The sequence below is a fragment of the Suncus etruscus genome, chromosome 10, assembly GCF_024139225.1.
Source record: "Suncus etruscus isolate mSunEtr1 chromosome 10, mSunEtr1.pri.cur, whole genome shotgun sequence".
NCBI lineage: Eukaryota > Metazoa > Chordata > Mammalia > Eulipotyphla > Soricidae > Suncus > Suncus etruscus.
The window spans coordinates 109,817,153-109,839,572 of NC_064857.1; the positions used below are offsets into that span (position 1 = coordinate 109,817,153).

Below are 22,420 nucleotides of genomic sequence, written 5' to 3' on the forward strand. Positions count from 1 at the left end.
TTTGTGACTGAGCATATTGATATTAAAGCTTAGTGTTTAGGAGCTCTGAGTCTCTGTGCTCTTTCTTCCTAGATTTCAAAGACTCAGTAACTGGTCCTCTCAGACAGTGGGGCAGCACCACTGTGAGTGACTACCATCCCCCCAATCTTCAGCAGCCCCTGGAAAGTAGAAGCTACTTTTCCTATTCCCCCCTCCCAGATGGTTGTTCCAAATGTCCTCTGATTCTGTTTGCCCCCTTTCTTTCCTTGTCTTTCCTCATGACTCCTGCTCTGGTTTGTCTCCCTGGCTGGCTCCTACGTCACCCTTTTTCTCCTCCTTTTATCCATTTGCGCAGTTTGATTTGGTCCCATTGCCTTTTATATCAGATCCAGTTTTCTCTGCTGCAGTGTTTAGGGCTCCTAGCCTGGCTTGTCCTCACCATGGCTTCCTTTAGCCTTACTCTGTAGGCCCTATAGAGTGCTCATTTAGCCATTTACTTCCTTTTGCGTATGCACATCCTTTCTTCAGTATTGGGGACTGAACCCCAGGACCCCACACATGTAAGACATGTGCTCTGCTATGAACTCTGCATGCAGCTGACCTGTGTTCAATCCTTGCCATCCCTGGAGTCTCCTTAAGTATTTCCAGTAATGATCCTTGAGCAGAGCCAGGAGAAAGCCCTGAGCACTACTTGGTATGGCCAGAAAGCAAAGAAACAACAATGAAGCAAAGATCTTCACCTCATGTTAGGAAAGAGAAGATGTTTAGACTCTTTAAAGAATTTATATTACTCTGAGATAATGATTGAAGAGGAGTTAAAAAAAATACATAGAAATAGTAGTAGTGATGGTAATAGTAATTTTTTTTCTTTTTTCTTTTTTTGTTTTTTGGGCCACACCTGGCGGTGCTCAGGGGTTACTCCTGGCTGTCTTCTCAGAAATAGCTCCTGGCAGGCACGGGGGACCATATGGGACACCGGGATTCGAACCATCCACCTTTGGTCCTGGATTGGCTGCTTGCAAGGCAAACGCCGTTGTGCTATTTCTTCGGGCCTGGTAGTAGTAATTTTTAAAGAAAAAATTATCAAACTTGGCTGGAGAGAGAACATAGGTGTTTGGGTGCTTGTCTTGCATGGTTCGATGGCCAACCAAGACGATTGCTAACACCCCATCTGGTTCCTGGATTCCCACCAGGAGTTAATATCTAAGCATAGAGCCAGAAGTAAATCCTGAGAACCACCTGGCCTGGTGAGAAAGAGGAAGAAGGGAAGAGGAAGGGAAAAGGAAAAGGAGAGAAGAGAAGGGGGAGTGGAACAGAAAACAAGGGAAGGAAATGGAAGGGAAGCAAGGGAAGGGAAAGATAGGTTCTGAGATTGGAAGCACCTTACCTACTGTCCTACTGGTTCCTCAAGCACAGCTAAGAATGCTTTTCACCCTCTCTACTACCCAGTAGTTTTAGCCTATGCCTAATTTTCCTTTTATCCGGATGGAATGAATAGTAGAGAAGAAGTTACTGAACATGCCTGCTGCTGCCCATACCCTTCTAGAACTGGAGATAGATTCCACGGTGAAAGTAGACAGGGCCGATACATATGCCTGTTTGGATGAGGGAGCTGTGAGAAACCTGGACTTAATCCTCCATCGAAAGCCATGAGATAAGGAAGGTATCTCAGCAGGGCAGCAATATGTTACCTGCTTTTAGAAGGTCACTGACGATTGATTTGTAAAAGGTGAACATAAATAAAAAATACTAGATATTATTTAGGGTAACCCAGGCAGAAACTGTCATGCTGCCCATAGCATTGTGATAGGGAAATAGAAAAAAAATTAATTGCATTATCATGATGCAGAAGGAGATTAATTTGATGGCAAATTGGTGACAGGAATCCAAGCAATACCACAGTGGTAGGGTGTTTGTCTTGAGCACAGCTGACCTAGGACCAACCCAGTTTTGATCCCCAGCATCACAGCCTTAGGTTGAATCTGATGGTAAAAAATTAATCTTTGCATGATTTAGTTCATACATTTACCCCACTAGGTGACTTACTCTATGATACATCTCTATCTAACAGATATAGTCACTAGGTATTTATGCTACCTGGGTCCCTACCTGCTGTTTTACTGCTTAAGCAGGATTTAATCTTTTTCTGTAGTTTAATAGCATTTTCTTGTGTGTATACTTGTACATGCATACACTTCTTTATCTACTAGGCAGGTATTTTGTTTCCAGTTCTTGGCTGTCGTAAACGATGCTGTAGCCAACATGCAGGTTATATGACTCTTGGGACTAGTATTTTTGCATGTTTCAGGTTTATCCTCACAAGTGGAATTGCTGCATAGTGTAGTTTTTCTCTTTTTAATTTTTGAGGCATCTCTGTGATGTCTGCACCAGGTTACAATAACCAACTATGACAGGATACGAGGGTGCTCTCTCCACATCCCCACCAATTCTTTAGAACTAAAGGATAATAATATAGGATAATATAATAATATAAGATAATAATAACAGTAATAAAGGATAATAATTTAACCTGCTTCCGCCACATTCAAGGCTTCCCTTGTTCTTTTATCCCTCTGACCTGGTGACATCATTTCTGCAGACCATTCGGCAGGTTTTGCTGCCTTTGACCATTCATTTGTTATTCCTGTACTAGGTTTCTGTGTATTCCACATATGAGAGAGCTCATTTGTATCTGTCCCTCTCCTCTGGCTGACTTCACACAGCATGATAGTGTCCAGTTCCCTCTATATAGCAGCAAATTGCATGATTTTATTTTTTCTTACAGTTGAGTAGTGTCTCTTGTTTTTAAACCACTGAGAGTGCTAATTATGTGTCATTTCTCATGTACTTAGTCCAGTGATTTTTGTGACACAAAGATAGTACCCTACCATGCTAAAAGTCTAATATTTAATTATTTTCAATAAGCTTGAAACAAGTCATTTTCAGTAAACCATTTTCAAAATGCAGTCTTATTTGTCAAGAAGAAAGTGGCATAGCTTGTCATCTTTCAGTCTTTGAAATTAATGTGATACACAGTTTTACTAGATTGTAGAGGTTGCTGCAGCCGTTTGTCATTGCTGACAATTATGAGAATCTTGAGCCACTGATTCCCATGGGAACAGCTGTCAAAATACTTGTTTTCTAAGAAACAGCTGCATTTGCCTCGGGAAAGCGTGGTCTTGTCACCAGTTTTCAGATTCTATAGGCTGTGCTAGGATAACAGAGTAGGCACACATGGCTCCCAGAACATGTTGGAGTTTCCAGACTGCAAGTGGTTGTGGAGCATGGAAGTCCTCACAGGGCTCATGGCCTGTAGAAGAAAGCTACCTTCAAATGGCTGGTGGCAATGCTAGGCCCCCTCTCAGGACTAGAGAGGGTGTTGCACATTGCAGTTTCTCTTAAGTCAGCACACTAGTTTTCCCACTCATGGGTGTCTTGGCATTTGGAAATTGGGTTTCTTTTACTTCTGAGCCAGCATTACTGCTAACTGCCTTGCAGAATATATTTCATAAATTTCTGCCTATAAGAGCAAAGTCATCCCAAGTGCTGTGCCATACTGCCTTGGAGTGTCAGAATAAAGCATCTGTCAGATTCTTTTAAAGCTCTGAAGAGAAAAGATTGTGAATAGGCCAGAACCAAAAATATTATGTCTTAAGTAGACTATATAGTTTTGCCATTAGAGGACTGGAGATGATAGCTGGATAAAAGGGTAGGTGGACACAGCGTGATTAGGCATTACTTCTAGTGCTATCTTTAGCCACTTGCCAAAGCTGAAGTGGCATTTGAATGAGTCCAGAGGAAAGAAGTCAGAAAAGGATATATTCTTAATCAAACCATACCCATTGATTAGATGAATATGAGAATCTCAGTGGCCACTCACCTGGGAGATGACAGGTATCTCAGAGGCAGCGTTTGCCTCCAGGCAAGTCTTATTTAGTCATCAAGAGAAAGTGAGTTAAAGAAAAAGAAACAGGGTGATAAGTACACCAGTGGCAATGTAGGATATGTGCCAATTCAAACAGGAAGAACAAGAAGTTGGATATTCATTTATATACTTAATTTCTTTAAGCACTTCTTTAAAAGTGCCTGCAAATGATCCAAACAGGATATGATACAAAGAAAAACCTATTCATAGTATATTCATCCAATATCTTATTGTAAATCTGGTGCTGTTTCAAGGGTTTTTACATAGGATATCTCAATTAATTTTGGAGGTACATAGAGATACTGCTTTATTTTGAGAAGAGCCCATGAAAGCTTTTAGCAGACCAGGAGCAAGCCTAGGAATGCAAAGCCAAGAATGAAGAAGTTGAGGTCCAATCTGGACAAGTTATTCACAAAAGAGAGTGAAGTGAAGATCATTGTAGATAAAACCTCAGCATTTAAGAGCCCACCCACTATGTTTAAGCTCTTAGGTATTTTTTTAACCAGGTCATAGAAACATTTGAAAAAAGGGGCAAGTTGAGTAGCTCACTTGCCTTTCAGCTGGTTGACCTGAGCTCTGTTCTTGGCACCTGTTCATCACCTGAGCACTACCAGAAGTGACCTCTGAGAGCGGATTCAGAAGTAAGCCCTGAGCACCAGTGGAAAGACACAAAAACGAAATAAAACATTTGAGAAGAAAAGTTTTTCATGAAAGCCACATTTTCTTTTCTGAGTGATCCCTGTGTCAGATGAGTTTGGGACCAAAGTGAATGCAGATGCTTTGATAACTGTTGGCTACAATCCGCAGTTGTTTACAATGAGATCATAGTGATGGGTGATGCAAGGCAGAAGTAAGTCTAGCCATAGCCTTGAGGACTTATCGGTGACCACTTGGAGTGGGTATGTCTTCCAGCTTGGAGCCATGCCACTGGCAGAAAGATATTATAAGTAGAGACTACTGTTAAGAGAGCAATGCTTGGGAGGATTTCTTGGGAGGGATCCACTTCCTCCTGAGATGATGGCTTGGGATTCAGGAATATTTCTTCCTAGGATTCACTATGTATGCTGTAACCATGTCTCTGCTGAGAGCCTGAGCAACAGTTTTCTGAGAGATAGAAAGGAGGAACTGAAGAATCTGTTCAGTGGGAAGAAGATGAAAGTGTTCAGATTGAAGGGTAGCAGGGTGTCTGTGAGTGAATGCAGAAGATTATTGGAAGTATGAGTCCAGACCTGGGAGGGAGCAAAGGACAGCAGGAGGGAGGGAGAGTGGGAGGATGGGAAGGAGGGAGGGAGAGAGGAAAGGGAGAGAGAGGGAAGGAGGAAAGGAAGGAGAGAGAAGATGGAGGAAGGAAAGGAGGAAGAGGGAGAAAGAGAGAGAGCACATCAATTATTCGGTAATGACTTTATCTGATGAGAAGTAGAGAACACTCATTTTTATAGGAAGGAGTGCTCCATTGCTCATAGTGCCCTGGATCAGACCTGGAGCTAGCTCCCAGTGCAAAGCAGGTGCCCGTTTTGAGTTATTTCCCTGTGCGCCTCCCCATACATTCCCATTTCATACAACTCTTTTACGGTTCTGTTTTAGAACTGGAGGAGTAACTCTCCAATGGAGCACATACTTTGCAAGTAGAACTGGGCTTAACTCTCGTGGTCCCCTGAGTATCATCAGGCATGTCCCACTTCCCAACACCAAATCAAAATACAAAATCAGAGGAAGAAAAATTGTTCTGTTGCAGTTTTCCTTGAGTTTGTCTCCGAAACCCATTTCCATATAGAGTGTATGATTGGTGACTGGTATTTGGCAGAATGTCCTCAGCCCAGCAGAATCTCCATCTCCTAATCTCTGCACCTGTGAATATCATGGTACTAGATGGCAAAATAAGGATCCTTACTGATAAAATTCATTCAGTAAAGGAGTCTGAGGTGGAGAGGTGACCTGAGTTGTCTGATTGGCTCTGAAATGCAATTGTGAATGTCCTTGTCAGAGAGAGGCTGGGAGAGAATGCTCAGACATCAAGGAGAGGAATGTGAACAGAATTATGGTGAAGAGCTTAAAGCCTGCAGTGGGCCAGCCACAGAAATGGGCAATGTCAGGGCCTCTCAGAGGCTGGAGAAACAGGAAGCTTCTCCTGCAGATGGCAGGGGCGCAGCTGCCCACCCCTTGATGTCATCCCAGTTATCCATATCTCAGACTTCTGGCCTCCAGACAATGAAAGATTACATTTTTGGAAAATTTTTGTGTACTGATTAATTTATTTTTGTAACTGATATTGATCCAATATATATTTAGTGACAAAGTTTCTGTGAAGAAACTGTGCAGACCATGCAGAATTAATTGAGTACTTAGGTTAAAGCCAGGGAGGTAGCTTCAAGAACCAAGAGCAGAAATTGCATTGAGAGGATGGGTTCGATCCCTGGTACTTTGGGGTCCCTCTAGCACCATTGAGGGTGACTCTCAGAGCCAGGAGTATACTCTAAGTACTACTGGGTGATGCCCCCAAATAAGAAAATGTTTAGTTAAATTCTTGTTTGAGTCTACTATCTCTTTTCTGCATAACTTCTAGGAAGTTTCTTTATCAGGCCTGATTGCTCTATAGTTTGTATATTTGTTGTGTCTTAGTCGGATCTAAATAGCCTCAACTAGATTGCAAGGACAAGTGCCTAACTTCCGTACATCTCTGGTATCTAAATTGTGTGTGTGTATGTGTGTGTGTGTGTGTGTGTGTGTGTGTGTTTAAAGGACAGTTAATATTTCTTTTAAACATATGTTCTTTAAGTTTTAATGTTCACTTTAAGATTTTGTTTTCAGGGCCCGGAGAGATAGCACAGCGGTGTTTGCCTTGCAAGCAGCCGATCCAGGACCAAAGGTGGTTGGTTCAAATCCCAGTGTCCCATATGGTCCCCCATGCCTGCCAGGAGCTATTTCTGAGCAGACAGCCAGGAGTAACCCCTGAGCACTGCCGGGTGTGGCCCAAAAACCAAAAAAAAAAAAAAAAAAAGATTTTGTTTTCATAAGAAATGAATTGACTTTCCTCTTAGCTCTATTTATACGTTGGAATTCTGGACTGTAGGTCTGGTACTATGGGTTCTGGTTACAAAGAGAGGTAAGATGCTCCATTTTCAGGGCAAAGGAAGGCAGACAATACAAAAAGAAAAAAGACAAAGTAGTCTAAGGAGTGATTTGTTTAGTATAGCAAGCATAGAGATGCAATCTTTGCCTCTCTGAGGAAACCTGGACCATCTTTTTACAGGTGGCTTTGACATGGGTAGAATGGCAGCCAGGGACTCAGTATTTGAAGTAGAACAGAAGGAAGGAGGGGGACACTGAAACAAAGCAAATAGAACTTGGAAGTATTGGGAATTTTTAAAGGGGATTACCAACTAATTCGGAAATAGGAACTATATACGATTTTAATAAGAAATTTGATTCTGGGCCTGGAAAGATAGTAAAGTAGGTAAAGCACTTGTCTTGCAGGAATTCGACCTGGGTTCCATTTCTGGCACCCACCTAGTCTTCTGAGCCTCAAAGGAGTGATACTTGAGCACCTCAGGTGTGACACACACACACACACACACACACACACACACACACACACACACACACACAAAAGCAAAAACAATGTTCGCTTGAAACCAATTTGTGGAAGGCCTTGGATGGCATGCCCAGGGGCATATTCATGTAGAGAATGGTCATTAGAGTCTGTGGAACAAGTGAATATCCTGAGCGTAATTTGTGGAGAAAACCTTTGTTGAATTATTGTAAATATGGTGACTGGCAAATAAGAAACTGGAGACTGAATTGCATATTTCAGTTACTGAAATCTCAATGACATTAAAAATGAGGTGGTATAGTTTAGAAGGATAAAACATAGAGTTTATGGAGGAAGAAGTGATTTCCATGCCTTAGAAATGTGCATAACAATGGGTAGAGTAAAAAACGGAGAAAGCAAGAAGTTCTCTAGAAATGCTCAAACTACTCAAGATAAAGGTAGGAACAAATAGATGAGAATCTGAACGTGATAAGCCTGTCAAACATTTGACTGGAAAGTTTATTGGGAACTGATGGAACTGTTACTTTGGAAAAGTGCTGGAAGCTGGAACAGCAGAATTAAGGGCAGTGAAATCAGGGAAAATTAATCTGAGTTAGAATGAGGTGTGCTAGGAATTCAGAAGGATAGTTACAAGAGGAGTTAGAGAGATGAGGATAGAGCGGAAGACAATGCCACACAACCTGGAAACAGGAAAGGGAATAGATGAACAATGCTCCCAGCTAGAGCAATAGTGGAGTGAGGGGAACTATGGACCACATAGTGTTTTTTTGTGAGGCAATTGATGGGGGGCTACTACTACTACTACTATTACTACTACTACTACTACTACTACTACTACTACTACTACTAATAATAATAATAATAATAATAATAATGATAATAATAGCAGCTGTTTTTTGGTTTTTGGTTTTTGGTTTTTGGGCCACACCCGGCGGTGCTCAGGGGTTACTCCTGGCTGTCTGCTCAGAAATAGCTCCTGGCAGGCACGGGGGACCATATGGGACACCGGGATTCGAACCAACCACCTTAGGTCCTGGATCGGCTGCTTGCAAGGCAAACGCCGCTGTGCTATCTCTCCGGGCCCAATAGCAGCATTTTTGTATTTAATAAGATGCATAAAGGAGAGGTAAATGACCATATCTAAAAACTGTCAGATTACAAAACTGGGATCAGAGCTATAGATTTAGGATAGTCGTTGTGAATTAAGGAGTAACCAATTAGAGTAACAGAAGCAGAAGCTACAATGACAGAAATTTGGAGATATACGCATCTGGGGGAAACAGAAAGGTATGAAAGATACCTTCGATTTTATTGAAGTGACGGTCAGTAGTAATGAATGAATTTAAAACTAGCAAGGAAACTTTAGAAAGGTATGAATAAGAAGATAGTGGAAGTACAGTAAAGGATAAAGAAGATGCTCATTGTAAGAGCTTCCTAGATTTATTTTGGGTGGTACAGAATAATGTTTCAGTGATTTAAGAGAGGAAGTGAGGGGGCTAAGCACAGGAAATGACCCACCATGGCATAATTCTCAATTTAACTGTTAAGGCTGCTTTATGGATGGGTGGTCTTCATTTAACCATGATTCCATTTTCTTCATTTAGAATTTTTCTTTTACCTTTATCAAATCTCCAGTCTTTGTTCTTTATGGTCTTTACTCTTTTCATCTATTCAGCTTCAGAATATTCGAGATATAATAGGATTCCATAGAATTCCATATATTGAGACTTGATGCTGGCTCTATGAATCAGAGCTGCCTGAATTAAAATCTAAGTAACTCCTGTGAGAACCCCATAGAGAAGTCTCATTTAGGAGCAATTATTTTAGATGCCTTATTTCTACTTCCAGAGCAGTACTCTTTGGCCCTGGTATGCTGTTTCAATGTAATTTTAACATTGAATAAGGGCTTTAGATTTTCATTTTGAGTGTTTAAGAAGAGTGTTTGTGGGGTTAGGAAACTCCCAATGACAAGTCTTCAAGAATCAATGGGAGCCTGGATAGGATTCTGGCAGCCAGAAGTACAACTCTTTCATCTTGCAGAGAACGTTTTGTTCTGGTAGGTCTATGATTGTCTGGTTTTGAGAACATACTGGCCCCTTAACTCACAGCTGAAGTCAGACACAATGGACAAGTTCTAGCAGTTACCTGGAATTCCTGTCATCTGTGATTATACTAAGCCAATCTCAGTTTTAATTGTATCCTAAAGACCAGCTTGATACATCATCAGTACTCAGCCATTTTTCCACTCCTCTACAATGGCAGATTCCCTCTGGTTCCCGACGGGGTTCCCGACTGCAGGCCCTTGTTCTGTTGAATACGTGGCAATGGATGAGCTAAGGAAGAGCTCATCAGGGAAGAGCTCCTGTGGGGCTATGTTAGCGTAGTTGGGGACTTCGGCAGGGCTTCAAGCCCTTGTACTAGAAATGTTGTTCCGGGTTGGTTAAGAGGAGCACATGGTAACATGTGGACCAAATTGCTGTGTGATTGGCATTTGTCAGGACCATTGCTGGGGAAGAATTCTGTGTCCTTCACAGGAACAATTTTGCAATGCCTCTTGTTCCATTTGTCACACCAAGGACACCAAGTGGGAATGGCAAGAGCTGTGTGGCAAAAGACATGATATGCTCTGAGGTCAAGGAGGTTGGAACTTGAGCCCCTTTTAGAGGCTTTTATGTTTTGTATATATTTTAATAGTTATACCCGCCCTATGTTCATTTTATAGATAATCTACTTGAGTTCAGCAAATTAAGGGAAATACAGGTCCTACTGCTCACAAGTTGGCAGAGCCTGGATATGAACCCCATTTAAAATCTCTTTCCTAGTACCAGATTGCCTTCTCCAGGGAAATAGACGTTTTTGTATGGTGTCATCGAAACTGCTAGACCACATGTTCATGCCTGTTTCTTTGCTGTCTCTTCCCTATTTGTTTCTTGTCTGTAATTTGTTTGTTTGTTTGTTCGTTTTTTTGGTTGAGTTTACCAGCCACCCAAGGAGACAGATAGGGTCTGTTTGAATACAAAGTAGGAAGAGTTTCGACATCTCTGGGCATGCGATTGTGTGTGTGTGTGTGTGTGTGTGTGTGTGTGTGTTTTGTGTGTCCTTGCTGCATTCCTTCTGGCTGGAGACAGCCAGAGCACAGCTGAAGCAGGAAGACCAAGCACAGCTGTAGAAAGCCGCCAGTTGACACCAGGGCACATGGTGTTCTGGTCCAATGACTGGAGTCTGTCCAGCTCAAACTGCTGTGTGACTGGCATTTGTTAGGGCCATGGCTGGGGAAGGATTCAGTGCACTTCACAGGAACAATTTTGCAATGCTTCATATTCCATTTGTCACACATTCTCTTAAAAAAATAATCATGAATTGAAGCTTGTTTGCATAAGACCAAGCTGTGAGTTGCCTGTTTCACGTACTGTCTTGGGAAATCTGCCTAGTGCTGACCTTGTGAGCTTCCATTGCCTGTGAGATCTTTGAACAAAGCTATGTTTTCCTTCTGATTTTAATGCAGAATGATTTTCTTTGAATGATTTTAATTTTAAATGATTAATTTGTGGTGATGACTGGTTGATATCAGAAGAAAGACATACTAAGGGCAACAGTTAAGTACAATAAATGTAGACTCTGGGTTCTAGTGATCTTTTAATAGGCCTTTCCTTTAAATTTAAAATGATGAAATGAAACTAACAGTGCCCACCCCCCTCCTTTCTTTTTTTTAGAAAAAGCCACTGACAGCAATAATAAAGGAAGTCTGTGATGGGTAAGTGTTGCTGAGAACTCCTCTGGGGTGCTTCTGTCCATTAATTGAGAGGCAAATAAAATCTCATTGTGCAATGATAAAGTATAGTTCATAAGCCACTGTTTGACCTGCTCTGTCAGTAAAGAACTACTTTGTAAGATTTATGTGCCTTCCTTCCACTCTAAAACAGCCCTCTGTCCTCAAAAAACAGATGAGGGTTAAATGGCTCATGTGAACACAGAGGGGTTGGCTTTATTTATTTTGAAAATCTCTAACTTGTTGACCCTACTTGCCAGGGAGCTTTCTAAACTTCCTGGGGTTAAAGACACACTTCATGTGCCGTAAATTGAGATGCCCCTTTGGGTGCTTGTAGAGGATAAAGTAATTTAAAAGACAAGTAAGTAGAGTTTGATGCTGCTCTGAGAAACCTCATCTATTCCAGTTTGGGAAGTTCTTACTTTGATTGCTTTAAAAGAAAGTACTCATGACTTTTGTATGAAACTTACTTTTTTTTTTTTCTTCCGGTTTTTGGGTCACACCCGGCAGTGCTCAAGGGTTTCTCCTGGCTCTACGCTCAGAAATTGCTCCTGGCAGGCTCAGGGGACCATATGGGATGCCGGGGTTTGAACCACTGTCCTTTTGCATGCAAGGCAAATGCCCTATCTCCATGCTATCTCTCAGGCCCCATGAAACTTACTTTTTTTTTTTTTTGTTTTTTGGGCCATACCCGGTGTTGCTCAGGGGTTACTCCTGGCTGTCTGCTCAGAAACAGCTCCTGGCAGGCACGGGAGACCCTATGGGACACCGGGATTCGAACCAACCACCTTTGGTCCTGGATCGGCTGCTTGCAGGGCAAACACCGCTGTGCTATCTCTCCGGGCCCATGAAACTTACTTTTAAGGAACTGTGGATGAAAGTTTATCTGTAATGTCGATAAGACCTTGAATACTGAGTTCTGGGAATGTAAATTGGCAATAAAGCAGTTGTCGTGCATCTGTGAGACCTTGGCTTCGATCCCTAATATGGTCAAGAAAAATAGAAAAGATCTTGATTGCTAATTTTGGACTAGCATAGCACAAGGAATTGTAAAATAAAGAAATAATGGTAAAGTAACAATGATAAAAAAAAATTGTGAATTGTGGGGCCGGAGCGGTGGCACAGCGACAGGGCTTTTGCCTTGATTGCAGCTGACCTAGGACAGACCTCGGTTTGATCCCCTGGCATCCCATATGGTCCCCCAAGCCAGGCATGATTTCTGAGCGCATAGCCAGGAGTAACCCCTGAGCGCCACAGAGTGTGACCCTAAAACCAAGAAAAAAAAAATACGTAAATTGCATTCATGGCCATTTTTCCTTCTTTCTGGTTCTTTAAGAAAACAAAAACAAACAAACAAACAAACAAACAAAAAAACAGGAGGAAGACCAGGTAGGTAGCTAAAGGGCTAAGGCGAATGCTTTACATGTGGATTCAATCCTCAATACCAGAACTGGGCAGTGGTCCCCGGAGCACTGGTGGGGTGTCCCTCAGGCAATATCAGGTGTAGTCCCTAAAAATCCCTGTGTATGGCCCTAAATCAAAGTATATGGAAATAAGTAATAATGAAATATAACAACTTTATATTTAGCAAACTTGTAAATTCCTAAATTTCTAAACAAAATTACTCTATAAAATTTTCTAAGGTGAGCAAAAGCTAGTTGTAAGCTTAGGGCCATTGAAAGATGGAATAATGCCATTTTGTGTTAGGAACTGAATTGTGGGTTGTTGTCATCTGGCCCTGTTCCAGCTTGTGGCGTAAAATTTTTCCAACCTCATTGAAGTTTGTAAATGAAAATGATGCTCTTATTTTTCTGATGAGTTTCTTTTTGCTGTTTAAGGTGGTCGCTTGCCAATCATGAATATTTTGCGCTGCAGCATGCTGACAGTTCAAACTTCTATATCACAGAAAAGGTAGGTCTACCACATACAAAGTTTAATGTGGAACACATACTTTTAAGTAAATTAAAATATGACCAATGTATTCTCTGTTTAGGATTAAATATGCTGATCTAATTTTATGTCTGTGTCCTCTATGAATTTCTGTGACTTGTTTTAGCCACTGCATTTCCTTATAAAAGTGAATACACTAATGACCGTATTTTCCGGCGTAGAAGACAACCCCCTAATTTTGCAGTTAGGCCTCTGTTCGCTGTATCAGAAGGTTCCTGTGCTGCAACTGTATGCACCACATGAGCCAATCACAACAATCAAAGGTTCAAAGGTCATACTGTAATAGACTTCCTCTCTGACTCTGGCCAATCTGAGCAGGCTTTTGACAGTGTAGATTCGGTCCAGAACATTGTCTCATTTGCATGCATAAAACTTAGAGAGGAGGTCCGAGCAGCCTGGCAGTGATTGGTGCAGAACATTGTCTAATTTGCATGCATTAAAAGCCTGCTTGGGTTGGCTGAGTCAGAGAGGCGGTCCAAGCAGCCTTGCAGTGATTGGTTCAGAACATCGTCTCATTTGCATGCATCCAAAGCCTGCTTGGATTGGCTGAGTCAGAGAGGCGGTCTGAGCGGCCTGGCAGAGATTGGTCCCTTATCGTAGGCACTTTTCTGGCAATTCCCTGGTGGGTCAGTTAATCTCCCTCACTACATGAACCAAACAACACCCATCACGGAACCACCAACACGGTTGCTGGGTTTTGCCAGAAGTGGCCCCCAGATCTCCTGAGTACTGTTTGGGAGCCCCCAAGAAAGAGATTTGGAAACTCTGCAGCACCTTTTCTGGCAATTCCCTAGTGGCGTCAGTTAATCTCCCCCATACATGAACCAAACAACACCCCATCTTCGGACCCTAGCACTGAACCACCAACACGGTTAGTGGCCCCCAGATCTCCTGAGTACTGTTTGGGAGCCCCCAAGAAAGAGATTGGGAAACTCTGCGGCCTGACTTAGCAACATATTGAAACATTTTTCCGGGTATACTCGGTGTATAAGACGACCCCCAATTTTTGATTGACTTCTTTTTTTTTTTCAAAAGTCGTCGCATATGCCGGAAAATACGGTATCTCTTTTATTGCTTCGTTAGAACATTAATTGAACACGTAAAGAGTTAATCTGGCTGCCCTTTCTCGGACTTAAAAAAAAAAAAGCAGTCTCTAAGCACTGATTAAAGTAATGGCAGCATGGGGCCAGAGCGATGGTATAGCAATAGGGCGCTTTCCTTGCACGTGGCTGACCCAGGACAAAACACGGTTTGATCCCCAGCTTCCCACATGGCCCCCAAGCCAGGAGCAATTTCTGAGCATATGGCCAGGAGTAACCCCTGAGCATCACCAGGTGTGGCCCAAAAAATCCAAAAAAAAAAAAAAAAGTAGTGGCAGCAACGATGAGAAATGTTTTTTTTTATCAAGTTGCCAGTTGAGTAGATAATGAGTGTTCCATAGGTCCTGGGGACTCTGTTTTCTTCTTGGGAAATTTTACCCTTTAGAAAACTTGGAATAGGATAAGGGAATCATTAAGACTCCGATGATCGTGATCGGGGCCGGAGAGATAGCATGGAGGTAAGGCGTTTGCCTTTCATGCAGGAGGTCATCGGTTCGAATACCGGCATCCCATATGGTCCCCGTGCCTGCCAGGAGCAACTTCTGAGCCTGGAGCCGGGTGTGACCCAAAAACCCAAACCCACCCCCCCAAAAAAAAGACTCCGGTGATCACAGGTGCAAGTGAAATGAACTCAAGCTCCCCAACATAAAGAAAATTGAATTGGGGCCCGGAGAGATAGCACAGCGGCGTTTGCCTTTCAAGCAGCCGATCCAGGACCAAAGGTGGTCGGTTCGAATCCCGGTGTCCCATAGGGTCCCCCGTGCCTGCCAGGAGCTATTTCTGAGCAGACAGCCAGGAGTAACCCCTGAGCACTGCCGGGTGTGGCCCAAAAACCAAAAAAAAAAAAAAAAAAAGAAAAAAAAAGAAAATTGAATTGTCAGGTCGGGACCGGAGCGGTGGTGCAGCGGTTTTGGGCATCTACTTTGCATGCGGCTGGCCTAGGACGGACTACAGTTCAATCCCGCAGCGTCCCATGTGGTCCCCCAAGCCAGGATCGATTTCTAAGCGCATAGCCAAGAGTAACCCCTGAGCATCACCGGATGTGGCCCCAAAACAAAACATAAAAACAAGTTTTGATTAGAAAATAATATAGAAAATATATAGAGAAAAATAAAGGGCACACCCTGCTGTTATTAGTATAAAAATAAAAGTCATTATTTGATCTTCCCCCCAAAATAAAACAATTGTCAGGCACATTAGAAATCTCTTGAAAACTGGAGGTTTGAATTACCTTTGTTTAGCATTTTACTTTGGCGAAACAACTTTCGCCAAACAACAGTGACAGCTTTCACTAACGAATGGTATGGGAAGAGGATTGTCACAATTTTTTTTGACAAAGGGGAAAAAGGTCAAAAAAACAATATTCAAGATTTTGCAGCAGCTTGATAGATGGCAGGTGCCGCCAAGATGCAAGAGTGTACCCTGGACTACTTTTCTTGGGAACTGCTTTATTGTATTCATCAATTTCTACTTTTACTGTGTGGGTGCTATTTTAGATTTTATGTGTTATTTGGTATAATTTTATAGGTTACTTTGTCTGAGACTACTCCAATAGTTCCATATAAATGTATGGAAATTGCCTCTTTCTTTATTACTTTTTGGTTTACAGAGTGCTTTTCATAGAATGTGCTGCTTTTTCATGAGGGGGAAACCTGTAACTCTGGGAATTTCTTGGGTTTGATTAAGAGATTTAAAAAATGATCCAATAGAGGGGCCGGAGAGATAGCATGGAGGTAAGGCATTTGCCTTATGCAGAAGAACAGTGGTTCAAATCCTGGCATCCCATATGGTCCCCAGAGCCTGCCAGGAGCGATTTCTGAGTGTAGAGCCAGGAGTGACCCCTGAGCTCTGCTGGGTGTGACCCAAAAACAAACAAACAAACAAACAAAAAATGAGCCAATATAGTCAAAGAGCTTGGCCAATATGGATGGGCTGGTCAGAGAGAGAGAGAGAGAGTTGAAAAGCAAACACTGATTTATTTATTTATTTATTTATTTATTTATTTATTTATTTATTTATTTATTTATTTGCCTCTATGGCCTCCTAAAAATGTTGGAGTTTGGTGTTCAGCTCAAGCTCATGGAGAGAGGACAGAAATCCTAGGGCCCCATGAGGTCAGACCTGTGAATGGGGAAGCAGGGAGGCAGAAAGAGAAAGAAATAGATAATGAGAGAAAGGAAGACTGAAAAAATGAGAGAGAGAAAAGAGAAAGAGAGAGAGAGAGAGAGAGAGAGAGAGAGAGAGAGAGAGAGAGAGAGAGAGAGAGAGAGAATTTGGCCAACATGCATAGTCTGAGTCTAGAAACACCTCTTGGAAATTGCTTTGCTCTTTGCAGATACTAGAATTTCCATATTGATTATGTTTCCCTTTTCACCTTGATTTTCATAAAGCTGAGTGTTAAGTAGATTACATTTTTATCAGCCTATATTTTTGATTATTACCTGTTCCTTTGATACATGACAGTTTCTTGTCTTTCTTTTTGCTTCATTTACTCTCTGAGTATTTGATGCTGCATTTTATGTACAATCAGCCAGCAATGCTTTGTCATATAAAATAATATATATATGGGGACTTCAGAGGTATTGCAATGGGCATGACACTTGCACACAGCTAATGCGGTTCTATCCTCAGTGCCCCATAAGATCTGATCTCCACCAGGAGTGCATCTTGAGTACAGAGCCCAGGGATAAGCCGCGAGCCCCCAAAATAACACACTTTCAAGAAAGAGGTCATAAAGAGATAAAAGTTAAATGTATGTTATAATATATTTAAGTGCATATGATCTCATTTCTTATTTCACCTTTTCTTTTCTTTTCTTTTCTTTTCTTTTCTTTTCTTTTCTTTTCTTTTCTTTTCTTTCCCATCCCTTTCTTTCCCACCCACCCCTCCTCTCTCATCAGTGGCTCTCCCAGGCAGTGTTCAGGCTTTCTGGTGGTACTGCCAGTCAGGCTATTTAGGGGTCCAAAGCTGGGAGACCACTTGGAACAGTCACTTTGTGGGGCCTTCAGGAACACAGCAGCAATGATTGGGATTCATGTGGTGCTGTACTAGCTCTTGCCCCTTTTGTCTGCACTTTAAAGATGTCTTAAAGGTTTTTATTAGAAAAGTTTGCATAGTTTTCTATTGAGGGTATAATTTAGGAAAGTATAATTATTATCAAATGATAAAACTATTGGACCATAGACGTAATGAGGTTTTCAAACTGTAGAATGTCATTTAGTTGACAGCGAAATCAACGTTTTAGTGGTGCTGTGATCTGGAATAATCTGCTGCTCATTTTGTTTGTGAATTACTTGTGTCAGACACGCACTTTATGTGCATTATTGTTTTGCTGGTCTTATGCTTTGGTCTGTGCTCACATGTATTCTCGCTCTGATTCATCTCCACTTTTCCTCTTATCATTTTGAGAGACTTTAGTTTATTGGGGAGTATTAATGAACCTGAGAGCATGAGCTTTTCAAGGATTTCTTTTTCTCCTCCTCCTTTACTTCTCACTTGATGGTACTTAGGGCTTATTCTTGGCTTTGCTCTGGGGGATCACTCCTGGTAGTCTTGGGGTTGGAGGACCTATGTGGTGGTAGGAATTGAGCCCCGGATTATCTGCATGCAAGGTTCTTACCTTACCCACTGTACTCTTTGGGCCCAGGATAACTTTGTAAAAATGTAGTTTTGCTCCCAAGCCTAACGCTTCACCTGATGAGTGTCTGGAGACAGGATATTTTGCCTCTTGAAGGCCTTTAAGGGATTCTAATTTAGAAATTCAGGGGCTCCCTTGGTTCAGGGACTCCTATGTAGATACATGCACTGTTATCATTATTCACTGACCCCCCCCCCAAATAGCCCCAAAACAAAAAATGGCAGTTTTTTTATGTGTGTGTGTTTTTTGGGTCACACCCAGCAGTGCTCAGGGGTTATTCCTGGCTCCATGCTCAGAAATTGCTCCTGGCAGGCACGGGGGACCATAAGGGATGCTGGGATTTGAACCGATGACCTGCATGAAAGGCAAACGGCTTACCTCCATGCTATTTCTCCGGCCCCATAATGGCAGGTTTTTTTAAGTAATATCTTTATTTAAGCATCATGGTTACAAACATGTTTGGGTTTCAGTCATTAAAAGTACACCCCTTTACCAGTCCAGCCTTCCTGCCACCAATGACCCCATCTCCCTCCTCCCCTACCCTCTACGTGTCTTCAAGACAGGCATTCTATTTCTCTCTCTCTTACTATTTCTGTTGTGATAGTTTTTAGTGTAGTTATTTTTCTAACTGAACTCACCATTCTTTGTGGTAAGCTTCATATTGTGGGCTTGTCCATCCAGCCCTCATCTCTATTAACATACTGGTTTTTATTTTTCTTAAAACCTCCAGATGAGTGAAACTATTCTGGGTGTGTCTTTCTCCCTTTGACTCATTTCACTTAGTATAATGGTTTTCATGCCCATCCATGTATAGGAAAATTTCATGACTTCATTTTTCCTGATAGCTGCAGAGTATGCTGTTGTATATTTGTACCAAAGTAACTTTAGCTATTCATCTGTTGTCAAGCATCTGAGTTGTTTCCAGATTTTGGCTATTGTAAATAGCACTGCAATGAGCATAGGTGTGCAGAGGGCATTTTTATATTTTGTTTTTGTGTTCCTAGGGTATATCTCTAGCAGTGGTATTGCTGGATCATATGGGAGCTCAATTTTGAAGGAATATCCATATTGTAATCCACAAAGGATAGACCATACAGCATTCCCACCAGCAGTAAATGAGAGTTTCTTTCCCCCTCAAATCCCCACCAGCACTGATTATTCTTGTTCTTTGTGATGTGTGTCAGTCTCTGTGGCATGAGATGGTACCTTATTATTCTTTGATTAGTGATGTGGAGCATTTTTTCGTGGGCTTTTGGCCATCTATTTCTTCTTTGAGGAAGAGTCTGCTCATTTCTTCTCCCCATTTTTTGACAGTGTTAGATTTTTTTTCTTGTTAAGTTCTGTATATCTTATATACTATCCCCTTATCTGATGGGTATGGGGTGAATAGTTTCTCCAATTCCCTGGGTGGCCTTTGTATCCTAGCCCCTATTTCCTAAAAAAACAGATTCTAATGTTGTTGTGTTTTTTTTTTTATTAAAATTAACATATACTCGCCAAAATTGAATTTACTCTCACCAGTGGGAAATAATTTTTATTGGACATCCTAATCATTTTCTGGAAAATCTTGTAGTGCCTGAGAAAATTCTTCATGTTGAGTTTAGAAGAGTCTGTCACCATCTTGTTTGTTTCATTATGAATGTCAGGAAAGGCTTGCCTCCTGACACACCCATCGTATGCAGACAAGATGTCATCTCTCTCCCTTTTTGGCTCTCCTGCAGTGAGACTGCATGTGGGTGTATCAGAAGCCCAGCTTCCGGTAGGGACCTCCAGTTCTGGACCTTGCAGGCCAGACTCAGGCTGCTCTCCATCTTTTGTTAGGAACTTCTAATTCCCTGCAAAGATCCTCTAATGAAAGTTTTGACATTTTCCATCATTTTCCTATTTTCCATGATCAAGAATACATACTAAGCAGTAAGAATCTTGGGTACTTTCAGTCTCATGAGTTGTTAGGGAATATTTGCATTGCTATGGTGACTAGTGACTAATTTTCAAAACTTCTGCATGTCCTTCCTGACTTTGCCTTGCAAGGAAGCTGGTTTTCCTCCCTTCCAGTGATAAATATCACCTACAATCAGGCAGAAGAAGAGTCCTCCAGCCCTAGCATGCTGAGCTGGAACCTTTGTGATCATTGGGTGTTTGAGGTGTTCTTTTGTGCTCTTGGGAGAAGAGGCCTCTCTTTTGTTTCCTGTCTTACTCAAGCTCATTTTTCTAAGGAGTCTTCATTTGCTACTTGGAGCACTGACTTCTGATTTTATAGTTCAGTAGGAAATACAATGTGTTGCTGAGTTGCATTTAGTTGTAACAGAGCATGGCCATCCTTCAAAAAATTAAAGATCTAACTTCTACCAAGTTTAACTCCTGTCCTTTTATACTTCAGGATAACTTTACAGATGTGGGGAGGGAGGGAGGGAGGGAGGGAGGGAGAGAGAGAGAGAGAGAGAGAGAGAGAGAGAGAGAGAGAGAGAGAGAGAGGAGAGAGAGAGAAGAGAGAGAGAGGAGAGAGAGAGAGAGAGAGAGAGAGAAGAGAGAGAGAGGAGAGAGAGAGAGAGAGAGAGAGAGAGAGAGAGAGAGAGAGAGAGAGAGAGAGAGAGAGAGAGAACTGTATACACTTTCCCCCAGGTCAGTGGAGTTCATAGTTATCATTGGAAATACAGTTTCTGTCTCCCTTCATGATAGGTGTGTGAAGCAGGCAGGAAGGCAGTTATGGAAGCCTCCCCCCACCCAAGGCAATGACTTCTTGAGATGTAATAAAACCAAGAGAGGAGTTTTAGAGGACTTACTTTGTCACTGATGATAATCTCACCAGGCCCCACTACTGGTGAAGACAAGCCTGGACCCCTACTGGGAGAATCCCCAGTAGGAACGAAGGCCAGGAAAGGAATATCAGAGAAGACCAAGAAGTGCCCCCAATCCCCCACCCTAGCAACCACCCTAGCAACAACCTGGGTAGAAAGTCCATGTGTGACAAGTGGGGAAACCCTACAAAGTTCAATTTAGAGTGAAGGAAGTACACATATATGTTGCCTGAGCACATGTGGCCCACATCTATCCTCTTAAGATGGAACTTTCCTACTTTAGCTATGTGTCATTGTATACCAGGCCTCTGTCTGCTTTTTGCTTTCTCTTGAGAGTGTTGCATATTGCACTCTCTCTGTTCTCTCTCATATTCTCCCTCCCCTTAATTGCTTCAAATAAAATCTGTTTTTACTTCACTGCTCTTCTCCCCCTGAAAGTTTTTTTCTGTGAGGGAAGGTGACAGACCTGAAAATTAGGGCAGGGTCTATTTAGGACTGACTCTGGTTTCTCTTGCCAGGGCAAGGCCCTCAATCCGAGATCTTCTCAGGCTCTACCCCAGGTTGCAGAGATGGTAGAGAGAAACAGGCAGATTTCCTTCTTGGGATTACTGCCTTTTCTTCACCACTTCATTTAAGTCACACAGGGACCTCTATGGCATCATGTACATTGTAATGTACATTGTACACCCAGCTAAGGAACACATCTCTCACGTTCCATGTTTGCATTATCATAATGGAATTCACTCTGTCACACTGAAAACGGTGAGAAAGTAAGGGGGTTTAATTATCTAGCACCAAAATGGGTGTCAAATAGCCAATCATCTGAAATTGCAACCCTGTGCCAGGGACAGAGTCACTAAATAGGAGGATTCCTGGCAACACAGCACACTTGTGAGACAAAGGGACTTGTGAGAGCAAAAGAATGGAGTTTCTTTTTTTTTTGGGGGGGGGGGGGTTGGGTCACACCTGCGGTGCTCAGCAGTTACTCCTGGCTGTCTGCTCAGAAATAGCTCCTGGCAGGCACAGGGGACCATATGGGATGCCTGGATTTGAACCAACCACCTTAGGTCCTGGTTCGGCTGCTTACAAGGCAAACACCACTGTGCTATCTCTCCGGGCCCCACGCTTACATTCTTAACTTTTCCATTAAGATAAGACATTAAGGAGCCAGAGCAGTGGTGGAGCTGTCAGCGTTTTTTGCCTTGCAAGCTGCTGACCTAGGATGGACTGCGGTTAGATCCCCTGGTGTCCCATATGGTCCCCCAAGCCAGGAGTGATTTCTGAGCATATAGCCCATAGTAATCCCTGAGCGTCACAGGGTGTGGCCCAAAAATAAAGCCAAAAATGATAAGACATTAAAATTATTTCATTAATTAAATTTTTTAAAATAATTTTTAAGCACCGTAGTTACAAAACTGCATTATTAAGTTTCAGTCTTCGAATGTACACCACCCTTCACTAGTGCGTATTTTCTGCCACCAACGTCTCTAGTTCCACAACCCCTCCCTACTGTTTGCCCCTGGGGCTGGTATTTGACCTCTTTTTCTTTTTCTTTCTTTCTTTTTTTTTTTTTTTTTTTTTTTGTGTGGTTTTTGGGTCACACCCCGGCAGTGCTCAGGGGTTACTCCTGGCTCCATGCTCAGAAATTGCTCCTGGCAGGCTCAGGGGACCATATGGGACGCTGGGATTTGAACCTATGACCTTCTGTGTGA

The 22,420-nt window shown here is 42.2% G+C and overlaps 1 protein-coding gene across 2 annotated transcripts in view; it reads left to right on the plus strand.

Moving 5' to 3' along the window:
• Positions 1-22,420, plus strand: part of ELMO1 (engulfment and cell motility 1) — a 514,761-nt gene that overhangs the window by 10,578 nt on the left and 481,763 nt on the right. For both annotated transcript variants that reach the window (XM_049781864.1, XM_049781865.1), the window contains exons 2-3: positions 11,168-11,208; positions 13,062-13,134. In XM_049781864.1, coding sequence (XP_049637821.1) covers positions 11,168-11,208; positions 13,062-13,134 — 114 coding nt within the window. The remainder of the gene's footprint in view (positions 1-11,167; positions 11,209-13,061; positions 13,135-22,420) is intronic.